Here is a 23996-nt window from a genome sequence, read left to right on the forward strand (position 1 = left end):
AGTTTAAAAGATTCTCAGAGTTGAAGCCTGAGCGATCAATCAATGCTTGAGTCGAATTTGTGAAAAGAGATGCAATTTGGTGAGTTACTGTAATTGAGAATGTTTTAGATTTCCGTCAAGGCAACCTTTTTATTAAGCTTCTCTTCCTTTCGTCCGGTCTTCTTTGTACTTAGTAAACTGTATCATCAACGGTGGAAGTCGGTTTGTTCTTCGTGAAGGTTGTTCCACGCTGTTTCACGACCGAGCTAGCGGTATGTGATGCTTACCATCCGAACCACTCGGATCGCCTTGTCAAGATCTGGAAGGCAACCGCATTGATAAGCTTGATACAAAAGGGACTACCGGAACCACAAATACAAGGATGAGTCTTTTATTGAGCCACTCAGAGGCTGCCAGAAGCTTGTTCTGTCGATCGGAAGACGTACGGAAGCTTTGAAGAAGTGGATCGAAGGATCGGAGGTTGTGTTGGCCACTTCGGAGGTTCGAGAATAACACGGGTAATTACTGACATGGGGGCTACTGTTCTACTGAGACGAGATTAGATTACGACTTTGACATGAAAAATTGACAAATTCACAAAGATACCCTGACGATGCTGCTGTGTTATGCTCTCTTCAACTTTCGGCTCTTGATGATATCGCTCTTTATCATCTGACTAAGCAATAATATCCCATGATCCAGCGCCAGGCTTTGAGAGCGCTTCACAGACATATTCTATCTCGTTCCCAGAGTCTTTCGCTTAGCACTACTGGCAATTCCTTCCTGGCACCGAGACGAAGGATGACAACAACGACCACGGCACCGGCGTTGCCAACGCCCATTCATGATGGCTTTGGGAAGAGTGTTCCATATGGTAAGACCTCCGCTTCAATATGTTTCTATGTACTTGAACTAATTCACTGTAGAGAAGAGTGTTCCCAGAACAGTCAATCCTTTCTCGAACCGTGTCCCCGGACGAGAAATCATCACGATCCCCAACTTTACACTCGAATCCGGTGTTGAGATGCGAAATGTTCCTGTTGCATACATGAGCTGGGGCAAGCTATCACCAAAGGCCAACAATGTCATGATCATTTGCCATGCGTTGTCCGGAAGTGCAGATGTCAGCGACTGGTGGGGTCCGCTCCTTGGACCTGGAAAGGCATTCGATACAGACAAGTTCTTCGTCATCTGTATGAACAGCCTGGGAAGTCCATATGGAACTGCCAGTCCTGTGACAGCCAAGAACGGGGACTACTCTGAGGGATGGTACGGAGCTGACTTCCCATCAACAACTATCCGAGACGATGTTCGGTAAGCAATACTTGTACTAACATGTCATGATCACCTGGCTAAGTATTACAGACTTCATAAGTTGGTTCTAGACAAGCTTGGGGTTCGTAAAGTCGCAGCTGTGATTGGGGGTTCTATGGGCGGCATGCATGTTCTTGAATGGGCCTTCCTTGGAAAAGACTATGTTCGATGCATTGTACCAGCTGCAACATCCAGTCATCAGAGTGCATGGGCAATTGGTTGGGGAGAAGCACAGCGCCATGCCATCCGAAGTGATGTCAAGTACAAGAATGGCCGTTACGGGTTCGACGATCCTCCTATTCTTGGTCTAGAAGCAGCTCGTATGACGGCACTATTGACGTATCGAAGTCGAGATTCCCTAGAGAGGAGGTTTGGGCGTGATACAGGGAACAAGAAAAAGGTAAGCACCCGGAATCCTGTGAGAAGGTTGAGTCTAACAACAAACTCCAGACACAGAATCAAGATAGCAAGACATTACCAAGCAGCGGGACACTTGTTCACAGCCAAGGAGGGGCAGACGAAACCCCTGTAGCCTTCGACCGCGCCGACTCCAACTTCGCCGCACAATCCTACCTCCGCTACCAAGCGAAGAAGTTTTCCGACCGCTTCGACAGCAACTGTTACATCGCCCTCACCAACAAACTCGACACCCATGATTTGGCCCGCGGTCGAACACGGACTGTTAGTGAAGCGTTGTCACTCATTGAGCAACCTACGCTGGTATTGGGCATTCGGAGCGATGGGCTGTATACGCTTGCTGAACAAGAGCAGATTGCAAGAGCTGTGCCAAATGCCAAGTTGAGGGAGATAGTTAGTGATGATGGGCATGATGCATTCTTGATTGAATGGAGTCAGTTGAATTGGCTGTTAATTGGGTTTTTGCATGAGAGTTTACCGGATATCATGCAGAGAGCGGCCCTGTAACATGGGAAGAGTTGGAGTAGGTATATTACCATACATCTTTATCAATATGTAGTATCTCAAAAGTGTAATTTGTGGCAAGCTCAAATAGCCCTCTCTGACGCTGCGTATATCTAATCTGTAGCTAGTGACTTGCCTGGCCTGGTCCTCGCTTTCTCGATTGGACGAGGGTCGGCAAACACATGAGATACCAATAAAACCTCGTCATCTTCTTCCCTCTCCCTGTGCTTCGAGTCCGCCAATTCCCTTGTCTCTGTCACTGTGAATTCGGACACGCATAGTATCCTAGTAGACTGGCTATCGTCTTGAAGCAAATCGTCCTGTATATGGCGTCTGTTTTGAAGTTCGATATCGTGGTAACGAGTGGAAGTGCTCTGCTCAGGTAGCTGATTGGCAGCATATGACTTTCTCGAGCGATTGTAGCTGGACATTGACGGAAGATACCGTGAAACGAAAGGTCGCAGTGTTGGGACGCAAGCGCATAGCAGCCCGCAACAAAGTTCAGTGAACGACCAACACGCTGGCTCGACGTTTACCCAGGTAAGGTCTTCTTGGATATCAAGATAACCCATACGGATTATCGAGATAGCACAAGTACTATATATGCGATTAGTAACGGGTCAAGATGAAGACTGTCTCGAGTAGAACTTACAGAAAGCCAACGCAGAAAACCCCAAGCAGGACAAAGCGCTGCCGACGAGCAAGATTCAGTTTCATCACCACTGGAAAGGGAATTACTATAATCATGATGTCGGTCGCGATATTTCCAGCTGCAGTGATGTACCACGTTGGGTTTCTCGGAATGCATTTGCCTTGGACAGCTCTATCCCAGAAAGCAGCTATGGGGGTGCAAACAAAGATATTAAGGAAAATCTGAGAAATGCTCCAGGCTGAAACAAAAACGATTGTGACCAAGAGAACCGTCTTTATCTTGTTTATGGCAAATGCGCGATAGTATTGACAAAGGAGCGTTGTTTTAATTGCGCCCAGGGATATAAGGTATAGAATGATGCTAACATAAAACAGCTTTCGGCGTTATTAGCAATCAGCTTAAGCAGTAAAACGTCCAAGAAGCAAACCTTGAAATAGTTCTTGGATTCCTCTTCTGTTAAGAATACCTCATGTCTACCAAGTCCATATTTAAGGCCTAGAGACGATTTAGTTCCTCAACCATATTGAAACGGAATTTGTTTTTACCTAGCAGTATGCTGAATGCACATGCAGCAATTGAAGCCTGTTATTTTAACATTTAGCCCTTGGCCCCCCCCCTGGCCCATGTTGTTGGAGCTGAGACTTACAAAAGACAGCATAGCCCAGATATCGTCGGCACCTAGTTGCTTCAGCAGTATAGCTCGAGTGTATACACGTAGAAGTACAACACTGAAAGTCAGCAACAGTAAGGTTAAAACGACACCCAATATGAGTGGTGCTCGGCTATCCTCCTCCTTCATTTCAAAGATATATCGATAATGAGAACGGGGTAGTAATCCCCAGGAAAAAGTAAGTGATAATAAGACTGTAAGGAAATCGCCGCTTTATGACTGAAAGATTACCAGTGACAAAGTGGGAATGCCCCTGAAATATGTATCCATTAACCAACCCCCTGGGAACGTCAACAAGTAAAACTCTGTCTATAATAGAGTTAAGCCATAAAATAAGACCTGCACAAATTGACAGTTCTTAGCCTAAGCCACTGCTCTGGGGAAATGCAGGCTTGAAGTTAGTAAAGCCGCCAGGAGGCTAAAACCTCAGAGACCAACCAGAAATAACTACAACCACTCTAAAATCAGCAGTAAGATAAGAGATTTATTTCCGCCACGGCTTATCGCTAGTCTACAAGCGTGGATAATCGTTTTAAAGGCGAAGCTACTATGACTCTTACGCCACAACATGTCAGCTGTCGTGTAATAGTAAAGATCAATGGAAGGTCAAGGAGGCGCAGCCTAAAGCCAGGCTGGGTTAAGTGAGGTTGTCAGATGGCACCATGGTCTCGTGTCTGGACCATGTAGTCGATAAGCTATTTGCATCTACTCATGAAGCAAAAGCTTAAATGTACAAGTAACTCGTTTTATGAAACATAACGCATAGGGAGTGCTCAAGGGTCACGAGTTTGATACATCAGTGAACTAAACTGTTATTCCGTCTACTGATCGACATGCCTTTGGCAACACCTTTCAACTCGAGTTGAAATGTTTGTCTGTAGAGAACGTCATTAGTATATGGTGGTCTCAGCTGTATCAGACGTTTGTGACTGTATCACGGTTTTGTGCCCAACTAAGCTTGCTCGAGCCGACGGGTATATATAAAATAGGTAATTTTCTCCTAAATAATTGGGGAAAGTGAGACCAAGCTATACTAATGAAATTTAGAACTCGGAGATGATTGTCACTTTAAGATTTAAAAGTTTAAACACGAAGTGGTCTACTCCGTAGTAGCTGGAAATTATTTACCCCGGCTTGATAACTGGCGGTCCTAGATCGGCATGGGCTAATAATTCCAACGGCTGAAAAGTTCTCAGAGGGATCAAGCATCCTATAAAACATCGGTGCTCCTAAGTGAAAGTCCTAAGTGTAGTTCAAAGTATTTAAGCGGCCGCTCTCCCACTTTGCAGTATACACCGCTAAACCATGCTTACTCAAAAGCTGTTAAGCTCAAGACAGCCATGAACCAGAAAGCATTCTGCCAAGTTCGCTGTTGGTAAGTATGTGTTTAGTCGCAAAACGTGGAATTAGATTACTATGAGCTTGTTAGCACAGTCAACGTCACTGGATGTTTCTCTGCTGGTCCTGGGCGCAGATTATGTGGTTTACTATGTACCTTTCGCTATCGGATGATATTTGTCACAAGCCGATATACATTAAAGAACCAAATGAGAACGCTCATAATATGAAATATATGATTAGTGAACATCTGCGTGATTTCCCCGGCTGCTTACAAAGGCGAGTGCAAGTTGAATCTATTTTGATATCACACGCTTACCAATCAAGGTTGAAAGTAAACGTGGCCTGGATATACGGATATGGCATCCACGTCTTTGATGGAACAGGCCATCAAAACCTTTCTGTAACATCTATTAGCTGTTAGCTGGTATAAAAATTAATAATACGATGAATCTTAATAAGCTTTTAAGTCATAGAGACATGACATAGTAAACCATTAGTGACATACCAGCAATGTTATTCTTATATAAATTCACACTTTTCCTTTGTTTTTATCCTCAGTTGCATTCAACAAATCTAAATACAGAAATAACAATGTCTCAAAAAGCTCTTTTACTTGAGGAGGTGGGTAAGCCATTGATCGTGGGGCACCGGACAATCCCAGAGCCTGGTGAGAATCAGCTACTGGTCAAAGTCCTTGTCGCCGGCCGTAAGTTTTGATACTATGTTTACCATACCGACGAGAACTGCAGCTGAATAATGTTTAGTAAACCCCCACGACCAGAGAACCCGCGACGATGGCCTCTTTATCACCAGCATGCCATATGTCATTGCTAACGACCTGGTCGGAGAAGTAGTGACTGTCGGAACCGGAGACCATTCTGCCAAGTTTACACTTGGCGAGCATGTGTTTGGTCACACCTTTGCCGAAGGGGGCTTCAACAATGACTTTAATGCTGCGCAGCAATATGCTCTTGTTGATGCGAGGTTCGTAGGCAGAATAGCCGACTGTGGACTGAGCGACGACGAGGCATCCACGATTCCAGTCATCGTTTTGGCCGCTTTTGTTGCCCTGTTTGCCCCCTCCGGCCATGGTCTGCCCCCTCCCTTCTCACCCGAGGCAAAGTCCTTTGACTATTCCAGCGTCACCCTTCTCGTCATTGGAGGCGGCTCCAACACGGGACGGGCCGTCGTTGAGCTTGCCAAGTTGGTGGGAATAGGTCAAATCATCGCGGTCGCTGGGAAACAGAATGAAGCAAACCTCAAGGCTATCGGAGCTACCCACGTTATCGACCGAAGAGTCCCTGATGTGCTGGACCAGATTCGCGACATCACTGGAGATGAGCTAATCTATGCTGTTGACACGGTCAATCCGGGCTTGGATCAAGAGCTCGGTGTCGCAGCGCTGTCAAACAAGAAAAAGGGCACCTTGATCACTCTTCGTCGACCCGACGGAGACTTTGATGCTGCTCGGGTAGGGCCCAAGTCTGCTGGATACGAGCGGCGACTTGTGTTTGGCGTGTCTCCCATCCATCCAGAGGTGACGATGGGATTCTGGGAAGAGGTTCCTCGTTGGTATAAAGAGGGAAAACTGCATCAGAGTAGCTTTGAGGTTATTAAGGGCTTGGACGCGAATGCTGTGAACAAGGCGTTGGATAAATATCGAGATGGGAACGGGGTTAAGATGAACATACACCCTTGGGAATGAGCAGCGATTAACAAGATGACAAGTCACGTACGAGACGTGGCTTGAACTTGGACATAAAGACATATTACTTTTTGTTTATAAATAGACATCCATGTTGACTACTACTATCACATTCCTTCATCACAGTCGTACTCGCGTCTCACCTAGGGGTCGCTAATCTTGAGCACCGTCTTACCATGGCTTCCACCAGTGAACATCGACAAAAAAGCCTTGTCAGCCTGTTCAATTCCTTCAAACTGAGTATATCGCGATTTGATCTTTCCCTCCGAAACCCACTTTGGCATAATAGCCTTAAAGTTCTCAATGTTGTCTGTGTAAATGTTGTCATCCCAGAAAATGAAGCCTTGGATCTTGATACGTCGGCGGAAGATCTCCGACAAGTTGGTGACGCCGTATTGTTCCTCAACTGGCTTGTTGTACTGAGAAGCCTAGAGAGTGTGAGAGAGGCAAATGGGTGAGTGGAGGAGAGACTTACTGTTCCACAGCTGATGATGCGACCGAACCACTTCATGTTTTCGATGGCGGCTTGGAAATGATCGCCGCCGACGTTCTCAAAGACAACGTCTAGTCCATCTGGCGCAAGACGCTTGAGTGCTTTGCCAACAGGCTCCTTTCTGTAGTTGAAGCCGACATCTGCACCAAGCTCATTGACCACGTAGTCAAGCTTGTCGTCAGAGCTGACACTGGCAATGACCTTCATGCCCTCAATCTTGGCCAGTTGAACGACAACCTCACCAACAGAGCTTGATGCAGCGTTGACCCAGATGGTCTCACCCTTGACAGGCTTGACGAGACCGTAGAAGGAGTTCCAAGCAGTCATGCCTGCCAGGCCAAGGGTACCGACGTAGTGCTTGACATCAAGGTTGTAATCGTTGGAAACCTTCCAAACAAGAGGCGACGCCATTGCTCTAGCATCAATGAGCTCTTTGGGGATTATTCCATACTCGGCAATAGGAAGACTACCAGCAATCAAGCTGCCTTCCTCAAAAGCCTCGTTGTCTGAGCGGATGACCTTGGCGATTGAGAAATTGGTGATGGGCTCGTTGACTTCATAGCCAGGGACGTAGTCGACGTTGCCAGCTCCTCGCATGCGATCTCTTTGATGAGGATCGAGGCCAGCTGTGAGAAGCTTGATGACGAGCCCGCCGGGTGGTGCGACCAGGCTCAGGGGTCGGTCTTCGAAAGTGGTATGGACGCCGGGCTCTGGTAGGCCTGAGGGCGACTGTTTGAAGACCCAGGTCTTGTTTGAGACTTCACCACCCATGGTTGTGTTTGTGAAAATACAGAAAGAAAGAAGAGCGAAATTACAATATTGCTGTTAATGCTTGATTATCTCCAGGAACTGTTGCGATAATCACTCTAGATCTTCTTATCGTGCCTCTGTTATAAGGCTCATTTGTCGTCGCGACTCTGTAAATCTGGGGTGCATTGTCTCTGACAGGCTTAGTGGAGGATGCACTGCAGCGGCCATCTCGGAGCCTTTCAGGCCGTCCGAAACCATGACCCGACATCCGTATAGCGACCGAAAACCCCCAAACTTAGAAATTCCCTCGCTGCAGTCCATGCCGGAAGAATTTAGTTTTCGCATTGGACCAGTCGTAATGTGAAGCAAAGCTTTAGTGCTATTTCTCCTGTGATGTTGTAGAAAAACGGAAGCTTATGCTTCAGTGGGTTGACGTGCAGCCGGTAGTGGGTATTCTCGAGTTTCGTCTTCCGATTGGTCAGGATTCAACTCCTGTCAGGATCATCGGGCCTGTTTTGTGCCTTCGGCAGCCGAAGTTTACAGTGGAGCTCCGTCCTCCGTACGCACTCCACGTTCGGTCCTCGGATCCATCGAGCCAAAGTCCCGTTGCGTAAGATCTGTGTTCCTGAATGTAGCCGCTTGGTTTGCAAAAACAGACACTCACTAAGCCTAGAGTAATGGACACTACCGTTGGATGCGTGGCTGTTCTGTGAGCTCTCCAGGGTGCCCATCCCGTTGTAAATCTGGATCTCACCTCTTGCTCAGTCTTTTTCTCATTGTGATGAGGGACTAGTAAAACCTTTGGAATAATTATAGATAGAGTGTTTACGATACTGGGAACGATTCCGAGACAAATGATGATTGACCTTTGAGGGCTCTCATAGCTGTTATATTGCTGTTTATTTTTGGAGAACATCCATTTTGGCACGAGCTCAACAGTGAATGGGATCTAATGCTATCAAACTCTTTAAGATTCCGAAGTTCCGGCAGTCTGCGACCATATCCGCCAAGAACTGCACTCATCCTCGGCACTCCCATGCAGCTCATACCAAGACATAGAGACACTATTGTACGGAAGGTTCTCTCTTACTATCTGCGGTCTCGTATCTTTTCACCCAAACGTAGCCACGGGCCCTTACTTGGCCGATAAGAGCACCAATCACACCCCAAATAAACGCTCAAGGTTGGGATTTAACTACAGGAGAGCTTACATGACATCATTTAGATTGAACCGGGCATGGTTGAATGTACAAATTGCTCTCAAAAACCAGTAATCGTATTGGAATGTATATTTCTATATATTTCGCAACTTTTCCCGCCAACATTCTATCTAGCTGACCGCAAGGTCCTTGAGATTACCTCAACACCTAAGATCCATAAGCCTTTTGGAAAGACTGCTCGAAATCGGCAATGATATCATCGACATGCTCAATACCGACAGAGATACGAATCATATCCTCCGTCACACCAGAAGCCAGCCTCTCATCCTCAGACAACTGCTCATGTGTAGTTGACCAAGGGTGAATAGCAAGACTCTTAGCGTCTCCCACGTTGGCCAGGTTAGACACGAGCTTGAGACCATCGACGACCTTACTTCCAGCTGATGCATCACCCTTGACTCCGATGCTCAGCATAGCGCCGAATCCTCGTGTGAGATACTTCTTGGCCTGGGCGTATGTTGGGTGAGACTCGGAGCCTGGCCAGAGGACCCAGCTCACATTGGGGCTGGACTCAAAGTACTTGGCCAACTTCTCTGTGTTTTGGGCATGGCGTTCAGCTCGGAGGCCGAGAGTCTCGATACCCAGAAGAAGCTGCTGTGCGGAGAAGGGGCTGAGACAAGCACCAATGTCTCGAAGCATCTCAACGCGAATTCGAGTGATGAAAGTGGCAGGGCCGAAAGCCTCCCAGTACTTGAGGCCGTGATAAGAAGGTGATGGCTCAACCATCTCGGGGAATCGGTCTGAGTGCTTGTTCCAGTCGAAGCGGCCACTGTCGACAATCACTCCACCGATGGTAGTACCGTGACCGCCGATCCACTTGGTGGCAGAGTGGACAACGATGTCGGCGCCATGCTCAATGGGACGGATATAGTAGCCACCTGCACCGAGAGTGTTGTCGACCTTGGTCCCAGTCAGCTCTGTCCAACGAAATCGGTACGATCAACTTACAACAAGGGGGATACCGTGCTCATGAGCGATCTTTGCAATACCTTCAAAGTCAGGCACAACGTAATCGGGGTTACTCATGCTCTCGACATAGATGGCACGGGTCTGGTCATCGATGGCAGCGGCATAATCCTCTAGCTTCCCGCTTCGCACGAACTTGGTCTTGATGCCAAATCGGGGAAGCAACACGTTGAGCTGGTTGTATGTGCCACCGTACAAATGCGAGCTGGCAACGATGTTATCACCAGCCTTGGCGAGAGTGGCGATGGTCAAGAACTGAGCAGCTTGACCTGAGGAAGTGGCAGCAGCGGCAATACCGCCCTCTAGGGCAGCAATTCGCTTCTCGAAGACATCAACAGTAGGCTGAAAGGTGACGTCAGTTTCTGAACTTGAGTGCTATTCGGTGTTGCTTACGTTCATAAGACGACTGTAGATGTTGCCGAGCTCCTTGAGGCCGAAAAGACGGGCGCCATGAGCGGAGTCATTGAAGGTGTAGCTCTGGGAAGAGATTAGATGGTAAGTCTCTTAGTTAGAGTGATCTGGGCTAGACTAACAGATGTCGCATAGATGGGAACAGCAGTGGATCTCGTGTGAGGATCCGGTGTGTAACTGCAAGAGGTCAGCTTTTGACAAGACGGCATTCGCGGCAGTCATACCCAGCATGGAGCTGAAGGGTCTCAAAGTTCTGAAAGACTTGTTCCGCCATTATGAATCACTTTTGTCGAAGAATGGTAAAGGTCAAGGAAAAAGAAAAGGAAAGCCTGCTACTGTTTTCTTGATTAGAAGGAGTTCGAGCTTAGATACTTGTTTAAACCACCTCTATTAATATGATTTTAGATAGTTGAACGGTCCCAAATTGTGAGTGAGACTCGCGAGATCGGTCGTGATCTTCAGTCCGGCTCCGTTGCCGAACGCCGAGTGGAGCAATCGGACACTTCCCCATGGAAATGCATGCACGTCAGCTCCGGTCCGGTCCCCGCAAAAGCTTCCGACGACCAATCGCATTCAGCGTCGCAATCACATCGTCTATGTTGATTCGAAGCTTGAATACGATGGATTGAATTCATTGGAGAGTCGTGGAATGTGACCGAGAAAAGGTTCCGTTCGGTTGCTTGTTAAGTAACCTGCATATCAACAACCTCGGTTTGCTAACGAGGTCCGAGTTTCAGCTCAAGCGTAGTATTCAGTAACATTGCAACACTTAGAGAAAGGCGGCCGTACAAGTAAGATAAGGCCCAAGCCATGTTTCTAGTTCGATTAGTATTGTGTTGAAGCTGGACCCTGCATTGTCAACGCTTCGCTCTTATTTTCAGTGCAATTTCTTTATGCAGAAGATAGCAAAACGAGCGATATCCTCTCTCTCCTCTCTTGTAAGGTATCCTGTCAACGCCATGGGTTCGATCTCCCATTTGCCTGCGTACGGACATAGGTTGCTTCCCGTTGTAATCGACGAGATTGCACGGGACGAGCCTGACCGTGTGCTGTTCTACACTCCGCGCAACGGCCAACCTTCGCAAGGATATGATGAAGTCACAACTAAGTTCTTTGCCAACTCCATCAACCGGCTCTGCGGATGGCTTGACTCTCAGCTTGGATCGCCGTCGAGCTCTAAAACTATTGCGTACATTGGTCAAAGTAAGTTGACTCAGTTCTTCTACGGAGGGCAGCTGCTAATGGGCTTTAGATGACCTGAGATACTTTATCATGATGATTGCTTCCACTAAGCTAGGACATAGAGTAAGACCCCATTGATCAACGTGATACTGTAGATGCAGAGTCTCTAACTGGTCTAGCTTTTACTCTCATCACCACGCAACAGTGTCGAAGGACATGTCTCATTGATCAAACAGTCTGGTTGTGAATTCTGGATCGCTTCATCCGGCTTAGACCATCATGAGTTCCTGCAAGATCTCCAGATCCCCAGTGTTGAAGCGCCCGAGCTATCTCAACTGCTTGATCCAACACCTGTCAAGCCCTATGTCTACCAGAAAACATGGAACGAGGGAAAGTCCGACATTCTCGCACTACTTCACACTTCAGGTTCCACCGGGCTTCCCAAACTAGTGCCAGTGTATCTTGAGACTGCTGCTACTGTCGATGGATTCCACTTGATGGAGCCTACGAATGGAAAGAGGCCGACTGGTGTTGAGTGGACTGGCACTAGGCAGCTGTGTGCTATGCCTCTTTTTCACGTATGTGTCGTCCTTCTGTTTACGGGAATAATAGCTGATCATGTGCTTGCTAGGTTGCCGGAATCTGCCTTGGTCTATACTCAGCCGTCTTCTTCAACTGGACCGTTGTCCTACCCTCTGTCGGACCAATCATGCAACACGTTATAGAGGATGCTCTGGATCATATCTCACTTGACTCAGCCTTCATATCGCCTAGCGTTCTTCAAGACATCTCCAAATCGCCTCGTGTACTTGAGAAGCTCTCAAAACTCAAGTTCATCACGTCAGCCGGAGGTCCTATTCCTCAGTCAGTCGGCGACTTGATTCACCCACGCGTACCGATCATGCAGACCATGGGTATGACTGAGGGCCAGTGGCTTGCATCTGTTGTCACTCACCCTGCTGAGTGGGCTTACTACTACTTCCATCCACGAACAGGTGTCGAAATGCGCCCTTACTCTGAAGACCTGTCTGAGTTGGTGTTTGTTCAGAACCCCAAGCTTTCTGCAACCCAGCCTGTCTTCAAGACGTTCCCTGAGCTTGATATCTGGGAGACGAAAGACTTGTACTCACAACACCCGAAGCATCCTGATCTCTGGAAGTATGAGATGCGACGTGATGATCTGATCATTCTCTCCAACGGAGAGAAGTTCAATCCTCTTGCTGCTGAAGGAAAGCTTATCAGCCATCCATGGATTGCTGCCGCTTACCTCACTGGCCGTGGCCGTTTCCAAACTGCTGCCCTCCTTTATCCTGACGAGAAGAGCCTCGACAAGTCAGACGACATCATCATTGACAACGTCTGGCCAACTTTTGAGGAAGTGAACAAGTCCCTGCCAGCATTTGCCCAGATTCATCGTGACTTTGTCAAGATTGTTCGAACCCCCTTTCCTCGCACTCCAAAGGGAACCCTCGCTCGCAATGAGACAGAGAAAGCATTCACTGCCGACATAAACGCTATCTACGATAGGTCTACCCACGGTAAGCCCTCTGTTCACATCAACGGGGCAACTGAGGATGTTGTGCGCTCCGGGATCCGGGAGGCAATTGAGACCGTGTCTGGCTTGGTTGATCTCAAGGATGATGACAACATCTTCACCAGGGGCTTCGACTCACTTCATGTCATCCGACTAGCTGGGCTTCTTAGTTCTGCCTTTGAACAGCCTCTCGAGGTAGAAGCGGGCACTATATATACAAACCCAACCATTTCTCAGCTCGCCCATTCTGTTTGGTCTCAGCTTGAACATGGGCCTCAGAACAAGATCCATCACAGCGAACTCACTCGGGGCATGCTTGCCAAATACTCTCAGGCTTTCGAACCACCTCGCGAGGCGAAAGAGCACATTGTTCTCACGGGTACAACTGGAGAGATTGGCTCGTATCTACTTGATGTCCTTTCCAACAACGACAAGGTTGTCAAGGTTTGGTGCTTGAACCGCAGCGCCGATGCCTTCCAGCGTCAAGTGGACTCGGCCAAGTCCAAAGGCCTTTCATCTAACTGGCAAAGCAAGGCCAAGTTTGTTCGCTACGATGTCGCGTCAGAAAACCTCGGCTTGAGTCAGGCTGACCTTGAAGAGATCAAGAATGAAGCCACCGCCATTATACGTAAGTCCGGATCCTCATACAAACATTCACTTGAAGCTGACCTTTACTCTAGATAACGCTTGGGAGGTCAACTTCAACCTTCCCCTCTCCTCCTTCGAGCCTCAGTTCATCGGCCTCAAGAGTCTCGTCGATGTCTGCCGAGAGGCTCGTCACAAGATCCGCTTCTTCTTTGTCTCATCTATCAGCGCTGCCATGAACTGGCCGTCCGACCTTTTGGGCCCTGTACCAGAAGCAAGCATTCCCAGATTTGACGCCCCGATCAATGGGTATGGATCATCTAAGCTTGTAGCTGAGCACCTGCTTAGCAAGGCTGCGAGATCTGGTGTTTTGAGTCTTTCGGTTCTACGAGTTGGACAAGTGGCTGGTCCGGTCAAAACGCTCGGCGAGGGTAGCGTTTGGACTCGACGAGATTGGGTTCCAGCTGTAAGTTCTCAATCGCTGTGCATCATTTACTGTCTAACTAACAACTCTTTCCAGATTATTGATGCTTCAGCTCATCTGCGAGCTCTACCATTAGACCTTGGGTCTGCAAGCATTTTGGACTGGATCCCGATTGATCTCTTAACAGAAGTCATTGGACAGCTCGTCGTCCCCGTGAACCCAGTCGTAGGACAAGAGAATTACTACAACCTGCTCAATCCCCGAACACCCAGCTGGATAGACACTTTACCTGGTCTCAAAGCTCATCTAGAGGCTTCTTTCTCAGAGACCTTTGAGATCGTGCCGCTACAAGAATGGATCAGCCGTTTGCGAGGAGCTGAGAAGGCCATCGTGAAGAAGGTCAGTGAAGGATCATCCGAGACTGCTAGGAGAGCACAAAGTGGTCTCAAGTTGTTGGCTTTCTTCGAGATGCTATCCTCTGGGAAAGAGGGATCAGAGGCCGCATCTCGGGGTCTTGAATGGGCTAAGGCAAACACGTTGGCGCAGAGTTCTATCTTGGCTTGCATGGAGCCTGTATCATCAGCTTGGTTTGACACTTGGTTGAAACAATGGGGATATTGAGTTTAGCTTTATGTTAGTTATATAAAAGAAGAGACTTTTTTAAATTGGTATCTCATTCATTAAATGTTTTCATTGCATGCTGGTGAAGGTCGATTCATCCATCCTGCTGCTCGTGAATATTTTGTATCTATCACTCAACGACATCTACTATTAGATAATAATATTATGAAAGACAAATACGAATTCATTATCAGATAACATCAAGATCGTCATATGTCAACACTTGACCATTTTAGTTCGGGAGCCGTTGCCGCGATCCTTCAAATTTCTTCATGGGTTTGAGAGTCAGCATTATGAGACAGCCTTTTTTGTGCGGCAAAGATCAACTCTGATTGATTAGATGTAAAAGATAAAAATAACTTTCCGACTAGTGTCATGACCTGTGCATTAGCTTTCGGAAGTCTCCCGACTTATCCGGGCTCAGGGTGAGATCGGACGTCCGACATTGCATGACTTGACCCACATAAGCAGGTTGTCTTCGGAGGCTAATACGGCCCCGAAAGTCTATCTTAAGCCGGCTTCCGTCGGAGAGACTCTGTAGATCATGATAGAGTTTCGGAAGATTTACTGTAATGCAACCGAGTTTAACATACGATGTCTTCGCTGAATGCTCATATGTTGAGTTCATTTAGATGCTGCATTCATAAAACTCATCATATAAACCTGGAATAATACCTATTACGACGAGTTGAGTCTTACTTGAGTAATTCATTGAGAAAACACCGTGATTCATGTCTCGTACCAACTTGCCCATTCAACCCGCCAAGATGTCTGACGCCACATCCTCCAAGCCGCAGATCTTCTCTATCCAGGACCTCAAGCAGGCCGCATCGGACAAGATGTCTCAGATGTATAGAGGTGTGCACAAACCCAGTCCTCCGATCTCGGCATCGTCAACTAATGCTTGCAGACTACTACAATGGCGGGGCCATGGATAACATCACGTAAGTTAAACTCAAACCTTTAAGTTTTCGGTTCCTGAAACACTTACGCGGACTTAGTCTCGCGAGTAATGAGGCTGCGTTTGACCGATACTTGCTTCGTCCTCGCGTTCTCCGTAATGTTTCAAACATTGATATGACTACTACCCTCTGGGGGACCAAGGCAGCTTTGCCCCTTGGTGTCTCTCCCTCGGCAATGCATCGTCTGGCTCATCCTGATGGAGAGGTTGGAACCTCAAAGGCTTGTGCTGCACGCCACGTACCCATGATTCTTTCAGCTCTGTCCAACGATACCCTTGAGGATGTATCTGGACAGAGTTCTGATGGATCGACGCCCTATGCCATTCAGGTTAGCCCGTTCAAGAATCGGCAGATCACCACCAACCTTCTCAACCGTGCCAAAGGTCAGTTTCCGTACTTGCAGTTCGCTAAAGATCCTTGTTGACGATATTTGCTCCAGCTGCCGGGTACAAAGCTGTGGTGTTGACTGTGGATGCTCCCATGTTTGGCAGGAGATTGGATGATCTTCGAAATGGCTTCAGCGTCCCTCCAGGATTTAGCTTTCCTAACCTGAGTGCGCAGACCCAGTCAGGATCTGGTGGGTTGGGTGGCGGAATTCCCGACCTCTCTTTCGGTATGTGATTGATTTTGTAGCCATAGTTGTCCTCACTAACTTGTTCCAGATACCGGTGCTACTTGGGAAGAGAAGATTGCATGGATGAGAAGCCAGACTGACCTTGAGATTTGGGTCAAGGGAGGTGAGTGCACGGTTATTATGAGTGATAAACATCCATACTGACTAATACATCCAGTTACATCCCCTCTAGACGCCCAGATTGCCATTGAGCAGGGTGTTGATGGTATCATCATCTCCAACCACGGAGGTCGACAGCTGGATACTACTCCTGCAACAATCGACATCCTTCGTGAGATTGCACCTATAGCCAAGGGCAAGACGCGCATTGCTATCGATGGAGGATTTCGACGTGGCTCTGATATTTTCAAGGCCGTTGCACTCGGTGCAGACTTTGTCTTTGTCGGCAGAATCGCTATTTGGGGTCTTGCTGTAAGTTCTCCAACCCCTAAATGTGGTATCAAGAGCTAACGAATGCTGTAGTATGACGGTTCCAAAGGTGTTGGACTGGCTCTTGACCTGCTGATCAACGAGTTCAAGCTGTGCATGGGACTTGCTGGGTGCAGCAAGATTAGTGATATTACCCCGGCTCATCTGTCCATCCTGAACGCCAAAGGTGTCTTGGAAGGTGTATATTAGAGGCGATGATTCAGAAATATTACGGCGATAGATAAAAGATTCAGTTAGATTCAGAACACTGGTGATTGGTGACCCCCTCGATCTAGTTGGCTAAAGGTTCACAATATAGGCATTTACCATCCGCGCCTTTTTTTACTGTCAATACTACTTTATGTTAGCCAGTCTATTGAGGCTCTAAGCTATCCAGACCTTGTCGACTTCAGGACTCAGTTTCATCAAGCGAGCGCCGCTAAGTCTATTCCTGATACAAGCTTAGGGTAGCATCATATGATCAGTAAAAAGTATAAATACGCGGCACAAAAGTAGTAGATCTAATACTGCCAGTCAAGATTCAAGCCATTCAAGTGAACGATGAATAAAACCTGGAACAATCGCAATTGAATCAAGGCGGACGGCACCAATCTTGGACTTGATGTCTTGCGAATTATCAATCGTAACCTCTTCAAACGTGCCTACGGAGCCTCGGCTTCTGGCCAATCATGACTTCACACATATCTCGATTAATTTTAGCTTAAAGTTTAACTTAACAAGCGGTCAGTCCATCAATTCGCTACGACGTCAATTACCCTAAGTTATGGCCGCGACCTCGGATTATCCAGCGATCTAATCTGCCGTCGGCGTTATCGATATCAGTTCTGAAGCGTCTTGCCAAGTCAGCACCTTGATAGTCATGATTATACTTGGCAATGAACCTGGACCTTGGCACGGCAGATCATCCGCTACTGACATCTTGGCAAAAACGTTAGGTTGGTTTGTGCCAATCCTCCGAAATCGCGATCGTTTCAGTACCGGCATTTATTCGGGGACAGCGCTGCCGTCATCTTTTAGTGCTGAGCCCCCCCAATGCCGCTCAACCTGCTGGTTTATTAGCGTGGGATGTAACTGTGCCATGACGACCCTGTTGTCGTTTCGGCCGAAATGCGTCATCGGAAGACTCGGTCCGTATGGCGCCATTGGACTCACAACGTGAGTGAGTGAATTGACTACGGATTATGGTGATATTATTCGAATTTCCAGAATCGACCTTGGAGTGGGGGGCGTGCGCATACCCGTAAAGTTAGGTTGCATGGGCGGAATTATCCCACCAAGACTCGCTAAGGCTGATGCTAGTGGGCAAAATGAGAGATCTGATAAAACAGGCAAGTCGTGTTCCTAAACAAGTGTTGCCATGCCTTGCTTTGAGAGTCAGGTCATGGCCGTTTTGGGAAGCTGAGTCTCTGCTGTGCCTTAGAGATACTTGCAGCTCCACGGGTGGTGATAAGCGGCAGCTCACGTATGGCCAGCACAGGTTGTAGTCAGATCCAAAGCTAAGAGAAGTACGGCAGGTAAGTCAGCAAAGGATTTGAAGTCTCATCAACTCGGATTGTTGCCGGCGAAGGATTCCTTCGAGATGCACCCATAGCGTGAATCTGATAATGTTCTATGAGGGCTTTGTTTCATCCTTGTTCGGCATGTGTGCTTACGGGAATGGGTGCTGTGACGTATTATGACAGATCGAATTTGTCACAGGAACATGCTCGAATCCCTGTTCGGGTTACTCTGCATATCCTCTAAAGCCCGCGGGTTTAGCAGACTCGAATGCCGCTACCATATGCTAATCCCGTTCGTCTCACATGTTCCTGAATGCCAAGTGGAGCATCTGACTTAATTTCCGAGCGGATTTTCGGCGAAAATACCGCCAAAGCCAAACTCCCCGCCGACGGAATTTCGAGGCTGAGATGAGGATCACATGGAGACGTGATGATGATGTTAACGTGATTAAGGTCCAGAAAAAGAGGCTATGGTATAAATATATTATGTTATGGCAGTCTAGAGAGACATTTTGCGATATTCCCACAAGAATCTTTACTGTTCGTTTCCCCAAGAACTTCTTATTGCTCTTCAATAATCTGAAACAGCTCCTCCGAGATCACCGACGAACCCTAAACAATGCTGACACCACGAGTCATCTCTCACCACCACCACAAAAGTTCTGGGCAACCAGGATTACGCTCCCACGGAACAAAAGGGCACAGCACAATGATTATTCACGACGACTCAGCAAAACCAGAAAATTCGTTGGACCAATCACCAGTTCAAACACGTGAGCCATCTGAATCTCTAGACTTGTAAGTCTTACTCCATTAGAATCTATAACAATCTTTTGAACAACCCCCCAGAACTTCTATAAACAGGTGTCTAAAAATCTTTAATCTGGCGCATCACTACCTTTAATGCCCGGACACATCTTATGTCGTCATGATTTCCGTCTCTATCTTCTCCCAGCTGTATTGCGGCATTAAGCAGAGACTGACTGTGCTGACTCCCGAATAACCCCAATTCTCCATCTTTACTGTCTTTAGCTCTAGAAGATACTCTATAATGCTCAGGGAGGCCCATGTGCTGTTCAATTTGGTGTAGCTGGTGCTCGATGAGATGAACGAGCAGATTTCCAGATAATGTTTCATTGGGAGGAATAGGCAGACCTCCGATGTAGAGAGTCAATGGGGAAGATTGATATGAGCCCATTGATGTCTTGGAGGTGCTGAGAAGGTAGTCGAAAACTTTTGAGAATATGATACCATAGATTGAAACAATCTGTATGTAGCACGAAAGTGCAATGAGAAGCTGCGTTGTGCGTAAACGCGGTGGCACTGCTGGTGTGTACGAAAATGTTGAGGGAGTATGCTCAGCAGATGCGGGGGCACGAAGGCCAGACAAGAGCCTCTCCAGCTCAGTGCAAGCTTGTGATACCTGGACTAGAGGATGGGACTCGCAGTTTTCAAAATCTTGGCCGATACCCTGATGGGCCAAGGAAAGGTTCAGGGTTCCTTTTACGTCCCATGGTGTCGATCTGATGGAGTAGAGCTGGGCAGACAGCTTTGAATGCAGCCTTGACAGAAGCAGCTCAACATGATCGCTTCTTATGGGTACGGTAGAGTCCATGGAACTGGTACTCGGTAGGCTGTTGAACTGGTACGACGCTGTCGATTGGATAGTGCTGGGGTCCACTGTCTGTGCCTGTGCAACGCTGTGTTGGCTCGTCGATTGGGACGACAGGGGGGAGATGTCGACGAGGATATTGTCATTCACGATGAAATCGGAATGTTGCATCCCAATGCTGTCCAAGATGTTGTCCAGGGACAAATCATACTCAAAGTTCATCATGTTGTTGATGTCTGTGCCGCCGGCAGAAGGTGAAGAGTCTGTGGTGTGTGACGACGAGCTGGTGTCGCCCTGTTCAACTACAACGGTTGGCTGCACTTGTCTTGATGGGGGACGACCTGTTGGACGTGCTTTGCTGGTGACGCATTCAATGCCAGATTTGAGGCATCTAAGACATGCGTCTGTTGAGTGACCCGAATCTCGGTGACATCGCAACTTCTGTGCGCGGCAGCGATCACATGCCGAGCGCTTCCAAGGTGCTCTGTTAGAAAAGTCGCCAGCCATTTTTTGGACCCAAGTAAGTATGTAGTAGAGTAGGAGCAGTAAAAAGAAAGGAAAACGTTATCCAAAATGATCCCGGAAAAGACTGGATATGATGGGGCGTCGAGTATGTATAATATGTCAAGAAGAGAGAAGAAGAAAAACTGGTGCTCGGCTTTATTCTATATCTGATAGAAAATCAGTCACTCACTGCGTCCGTCAGCGGCATCCCGCGTTTCTTGCAGGCGAAATATCCCACGATGACGAAAAATCCTAGCAAATCAAACAATCCCCGTGTCCCGTGAAAGCGGAGAGAAGAGAATCCTTTAAACGGACAGGACATGCAGCCACAATTTACCAGGTCCAGGATGGGCCATAAGCTTTGACTTGTGCTTCTTGCAGCTGTCATGTACGTACACGCAAGTGGCACACCCGTTGGAAGCCTCGACGAGCACGCGGGGTTGCAACAGTCGGCACCTGTTTAGCTTTGAACAACGTGCCCTTTGCATGCGTAATCCCATGGCCTGCCCACGAACGAACGTTTGGCTTGACAAGGGAGGGTGTGAGATGTGGCGTGTTATCAGGGTACGGGGGGTGTTTGTAGAGGTTAACGGCGCCTCAGCCTTACAGTCAAGTTTTTTGACACTAAAAAGAGTAAGCAAGATCAGCTACTGTAGTCTAAAAACGGGCTTGGATGCGAGTGATGGGCTTGTTTCAGACCCGGGCTTCCTCCGCCGATGCCGCACTCTCTCTCTGTCTCTAGTCTCTGCGACAAATTATAAGCGAGAAAAGGCGGCTACTTGAGTTAATCGACGCTGTTGACCCACTATAATAGGTAACCGAAATCCTTCTCATCGGCCTGAGAACTCCAATGCGATGCAAACTCTTGCAATGCAAGTGGATTCATCACGGACGGTTCGGTTTCCGCACTTTTTCTCGCTTCAGCAGGTCTTGGTGCTGTACCCGCTCACTTCTCATCAGCATGTTTGACATTATTGAGTTCTTTTTGACAGTTTAGCACAGTCATATTTGTCATGCTGACTGCAAAAACCCCCACTTGTCTCAAACATCGACAAAATCCCCATAGAGCTCGCTCGATGTGTTGTTGGTTCAGAGCTGAGCAGGACCCAAAGCCGAAAGCTTATTCTGCGGGCAAACCCTGCCGTGCTCGCGGAGGAAACAAATATTCCGCGCGTTGTCTTTAGGCGTATGCAGGCCCTTTTTTCAGGGTGGTTGCCGCTTATAATGCACATAAGCAACAAATGGATCATGAGAATAATCCTGGTAATGGCATAAGGTGGAAACTCCCTCGGTCGGCTGTCACTGAAACCAAACTCCGCTCTCCACCGTGTTGAGTCCAGGTCTGTTGATGATCCTCGCAAACGAGTCGGATTTCCCCAGATGCCCGCAAAGATCTGTCGAACCCACCCGTAACCGCTGAGGTTCTTCAAAGGTTCTTCACAACACGGCCGCCCTTGGTCTCCAGTGTTGAGGCTTAATCTCCAACCAGCAAGGATCACTAGCAAATGACCTCACTGAAGAAACTTACGTGCATTTCCACTAAGTCTAGAGAGCCTAGACTCACGAGTCCGCGACTCGCCTAGATCCCTGTCCATCATAACATTGAGAAGGTAACCCTGTTGGGATGCAGGGGGGACTTGTACCGGGCGGCTGCGGCCCGTAAGTCGCTAGCCAGTAGTCCACGGCACACTGATCACTTGCCGGTTTAGCCGGACCCCCTGGAGCTGCTTATGAGCGCCGCATTCCAACCCTTTTTCAGGCGGCTGCACCAAGGGTCGTCCGATGCGCTACTGCAGACAAACACAAAAAAGGTAGACTCTTTGATGATGGGGGGAAGACACCGATACTAAGTTTCTTTGAAATAATTATTACGAATTGGCGGTTTTTCCACCTATCTGTTTATCACAACTTTAAACGTGCATATGCTGTGCGGAGTAAGTGGGACAAAAGGAAACTGAGATATCAGATATGATTATTTGTCTTTAGCTTGCTCCGCCAAGACATCAACAGACGTCGCCCGTCAGTATCCAAGAGGAAACAATGGCTTTAACTATTTACAATTTTTCAGTCACCAGTTTTGAGAAGCCAGCTCGGCCAATGTCCGAAGAACCTATAGCCTGTAGCCGGGTATTAAAGACAAGAATGAATAGCAAGAGACTGTCGGTTCATAAGTGGTTTACTGTTTTATCTCTGATATTTTGACTTAATTACTGAGTAGTGATAATATATAAAGATATAAAGTAACTTATACAAGTAATGACTTTAATAAAACATCTCTCAAGTAACTATGTATATTCTTCTTACATTTAACTCCAAGATAAATTCTATATAAAATTGAATTCAATTAGAGTTCTAATAAATATTAAATATTCTGTTGTTCCATTATATTCCAGTGCCAAGCCAGTCAAAGAACACATAAGCCTAAACTCAAGTCTGCGTAACACTTGTATTCTCACCATTTACATTGACTGCACCCCGAGATCGACCTAGCTATAGATCAGGACGCTCGACTTGCGAGAGCTCCCTATACAAGAAAAGTCGGAGGACTCATATTCACAGCCGAGTCTGCCGCAATGTCAGTCTCGCCCTGGCTTCTCGACGATGGGCCATTCAAAGCATCTAGAGAGTTGCAGTAACGATGACGGAAATATGAAGACGGGCATTTGACATGACAGTTCTCAAGTAGCATAGACACCTAGACGCTCCGTCGCCAAGTTAAATGAAGGTGTTGGATGCTCAATTCGTGAGACGTGATTGGCGTTTTCTATCGCCTCAATCTGTCAAACTAATGCAAGAAAGTTATGCAACTCAAATCTGCCGTGCACCCCAACTTGCATTGAGCTTGACTCATGCTCAAACTCTAAACTTGCGAGTCTTCTCATCTCTATTGAAGAGGAAACCCGTTGGTCCGTGAATATCTACGTATCCCAGTCTTAATCAGAACTTAATCTGTACGGGAGTCTGTGCGTTGGCGGGATACTGGTACGTGACTCCATGGGTACGACGGCACTAATATGCAAATGCCGGCATAGAGTTCTTCGAAATGAGGCTTCTACTCCGATGAGGCTTGACACTCACCGCTAGGGGGGCTCCCACGGGACGTCCTTATTGGTTCTTGTTAGTATGCTTGTCCTGTCGCCATCACTCCTAAGGAACGGATTCCTCGGGTCCCTCACCCGGGGAGTACATGATCTGAACAAGGTCTCTCCAAGCCTCGGCAGTCCCTTGGAGATGCAAAATAATTACGACGCGGGATCGACGGATGAATGTAACTGACCTAATCCTTGATAATTCGGGCTACATAGTTACCGAAGTCCTAAACCCTGTCGGCCCGACTCAGCCATTGACAGAACATGCATCCGGTAGATCTGATAACAAAACAAACAGCAACACGATGTAAGTTCGAGGCCTTCTTGGCATAAGACATTCTAGGGGACTACACGTGGACCTCGTTTTAAGCGAACTAAACAAACAGATGATATGCCGGCATTTGCTTGTTATGTTTCAGTAGCAATCCACATTACCCAGTTATTCCAAGGACCTTCAGTATCCGTTCTCGACTGTTCTGTTCGGAGATCTTTCCTGAAA

The 23996-nt window shown here is 47.5% G+C and overlaps 8 protein-coding genes across 8 annotated transcripts; 4 read left to right on the forward strand and 4 right to left on the reverse strand.

Moving 5' to 3' along the window:
* Positions 1–780: 780 nt before the first annotated feature.
* On the forward strand, positions 781–2786 carry BKA55DRAFT_655963 (Alpha/Beta hydrolase protein; the record flags this gene model as incomplete). The annotated part of the gene is made up of 5 exons (XM_046197439.1): positions 781–853; positions 906–1293; positions 1345–1693; positions 1744–2103; positions 2339–2786. 5 exons carry the CDS (start codon positions 781–783, stop codon positions 2477–2479), a joined length of 1311 nt encoding a protein of 436 aa, XP_046042246.1. The 3' UTR covers positions 2480–2786.
* Positions 2293–3738, reverse strand: BKA55DRAFT_668183 (uncharacterized protein). Its single transcript, XM_046197882.1, has 7 exons — positions 3513–3738; positions 3412–3448; positions 3294–3361; positions 2999–3240; positions 2867–2951; positions 2807–2811; positions 2293–2761 (listed from the first exon to the last, which is right to left on the reverse strand). Exons 1-7 carry the CDS (start codon positions 3663–3665, stop codon positions 2716–2718), a joined length of 636 nt encoding a protein of 211 aa, XP_046042247.1. The 5' UTR covers positions 3666–3738; the 3' UTR covers positions 2293–2715.
* Positions 3739–5468: 1730 nt separating this feature from the next.
* On the forward strand, positions 5469–6582 carry BKA55DRAFT_599472 (chaperonin 10-like protein; the record flags this gene model as incomplete). The annotated part of the gene is made up of 2 exons (XM_046196397.1): positions 5469–5583; positions 5642–6582. 2 exons carry the CDS (start codon positions 5469–5471, stop codon positions 6580–6582), a joined length of 1056 nt encoding a protein of 351 aa, XP_046042248.1.
* Positions 6583–6725: 143 nt separating this feature from the next.
* On the reverse strand, positions 6726–7846 carry BKA55DRAFT_527712 (uncharacterized protein; the record flags this gene model as incomplete). The annotated part of the gene is made up of 2 exons (XM_046188947.1): positions 6726–7010; positions 7058–7846. 2 exons carry the CDS (start codon positions 7844–7846, stop codon positions 6726–6728), a joined length of 1074 nt encoding a protein of 357 aa, XP_046042249.1.
* A 1346-nt stretch (positions 7847–9192) lies between these two features.
* Positions 9193–10696, reverse strand: BKA55DRAFT_599474 (Cys/Met metabolism PLP-dependent enzyme-domain-containing protein; the record flags this gene model as incomplete). Its single annotated transcript, XM_046196398.1, has 5 exons — positions 9193–9923; positions 10008–10353; positions 10405–10488; positions 10545–10599; positions 10647–10696. 5 exons carry the CDS (start codon positions 10694–10696, stop codon positions 9193–9195), a joined length of 1266 nt encoding a protein of 421 aa, XP_046042250.1.
* A 685-nt stretch (positions 10697–11381) lies between these two features.
* On the forward strand, positions 11382–14768 carry BKA55DRAFT_599475 (uncharacterized protein; the record flags this gene model as incomplete). The annotated part of the gene is made up of 6 exons (XM_046196399.1): positions 11382–11625; positions 11675–11727; positions 11841–12182; positions 12236–13766; positions 13819–14189; positions 14244–14768. 6 exons carry the CDS (start codon positions 11382–11384, stop codon positions 14766–14768), a joined length of 3066 nt encoding a protein of 1021 aa, XP_046042251.1.
* A 767-nt stretch (positions 14769–15535) lies between these two features.
* BKA55DRAFT_599476 (FMN-dependent dehydrogenase) lies at positions 15536–16982 on the forward strand (the record flags this gene model as incomplete). The annotated part of the gene is made up of 7 exons (XM_046196400.1): positions 15536–15626; positions 15679–15712; positions 15770–16113; positions 16170–16343; positions 16393–16467; positions 16522–16775; positions 16827–16982. 7 exons carry the CDS (start codon positions 15536–15538, stop codon positions 16980–16982), a joined length of 1128 nt encoding a protein of 375 aa, XP_046042252.1.
* A 2132-nt stretch (positions 16983–19114) lies between these two features.
* Positions 19115–20411, reverse strand: BKA55DRAFT_717414 (uncharacterized protein; the record flags this gene model as incomplete). Its single annotated transcript, XM_046200922.1, has 1 exon — positions 19115–20411. The coding sequence occupies one exon, from the start codon at positions 20409–20411 to the stop codon at positions 19161–19163; it is 1251 nt and encodes a 416-aa protein (XP_046042253.1). The 3' UTR covers positions 19115–19160.
* Between the last annotated feature and the right edge of the window lie 3585 nt (positions 20412–23996).

Source organism: Fusarium redolens (assembly GCF_020744475.1).
Source record: "Fusarium redolens strain MPI-CAGE-AT-0023 chromosome Unknown BKA55scaffold_27, whole genome shotgun sequence".
NCBI lineage: Eukaryota > Fungi > Ascomycota > Sordariomycetes > Hypocreales > Nectriaceae > Fusarium > Fusarium redolens.

What these genes read in the sequence shown, in the direction of transcription:
- BKA55DRAFT_668183 (XM_046197882.1), bottom strand. Translation starts at nt 3,665, where the DNA reads ATGAAGGAGGAGGATAGCCGAGCACCACTCATATTGGGTGTCGTTTTA. An exon ending in TGCATTCAGCATACTGCTAG is followed by an intron (nt 3,362 to 3,411) that starts GTAAAAACAAAT and finishes AATCGTCTCTAG; the next exon opens with GCCTTAAATATGGACTTGGT. An exon ending in ATTCCGAGAAACCCAACGTG is followed by an intron (nt 2,952 to 2,998) that starts GTACATCACTGC and finishes TCATGATTATAG; the next exon opens with TAATTCCCTTTCCAGTGGTG.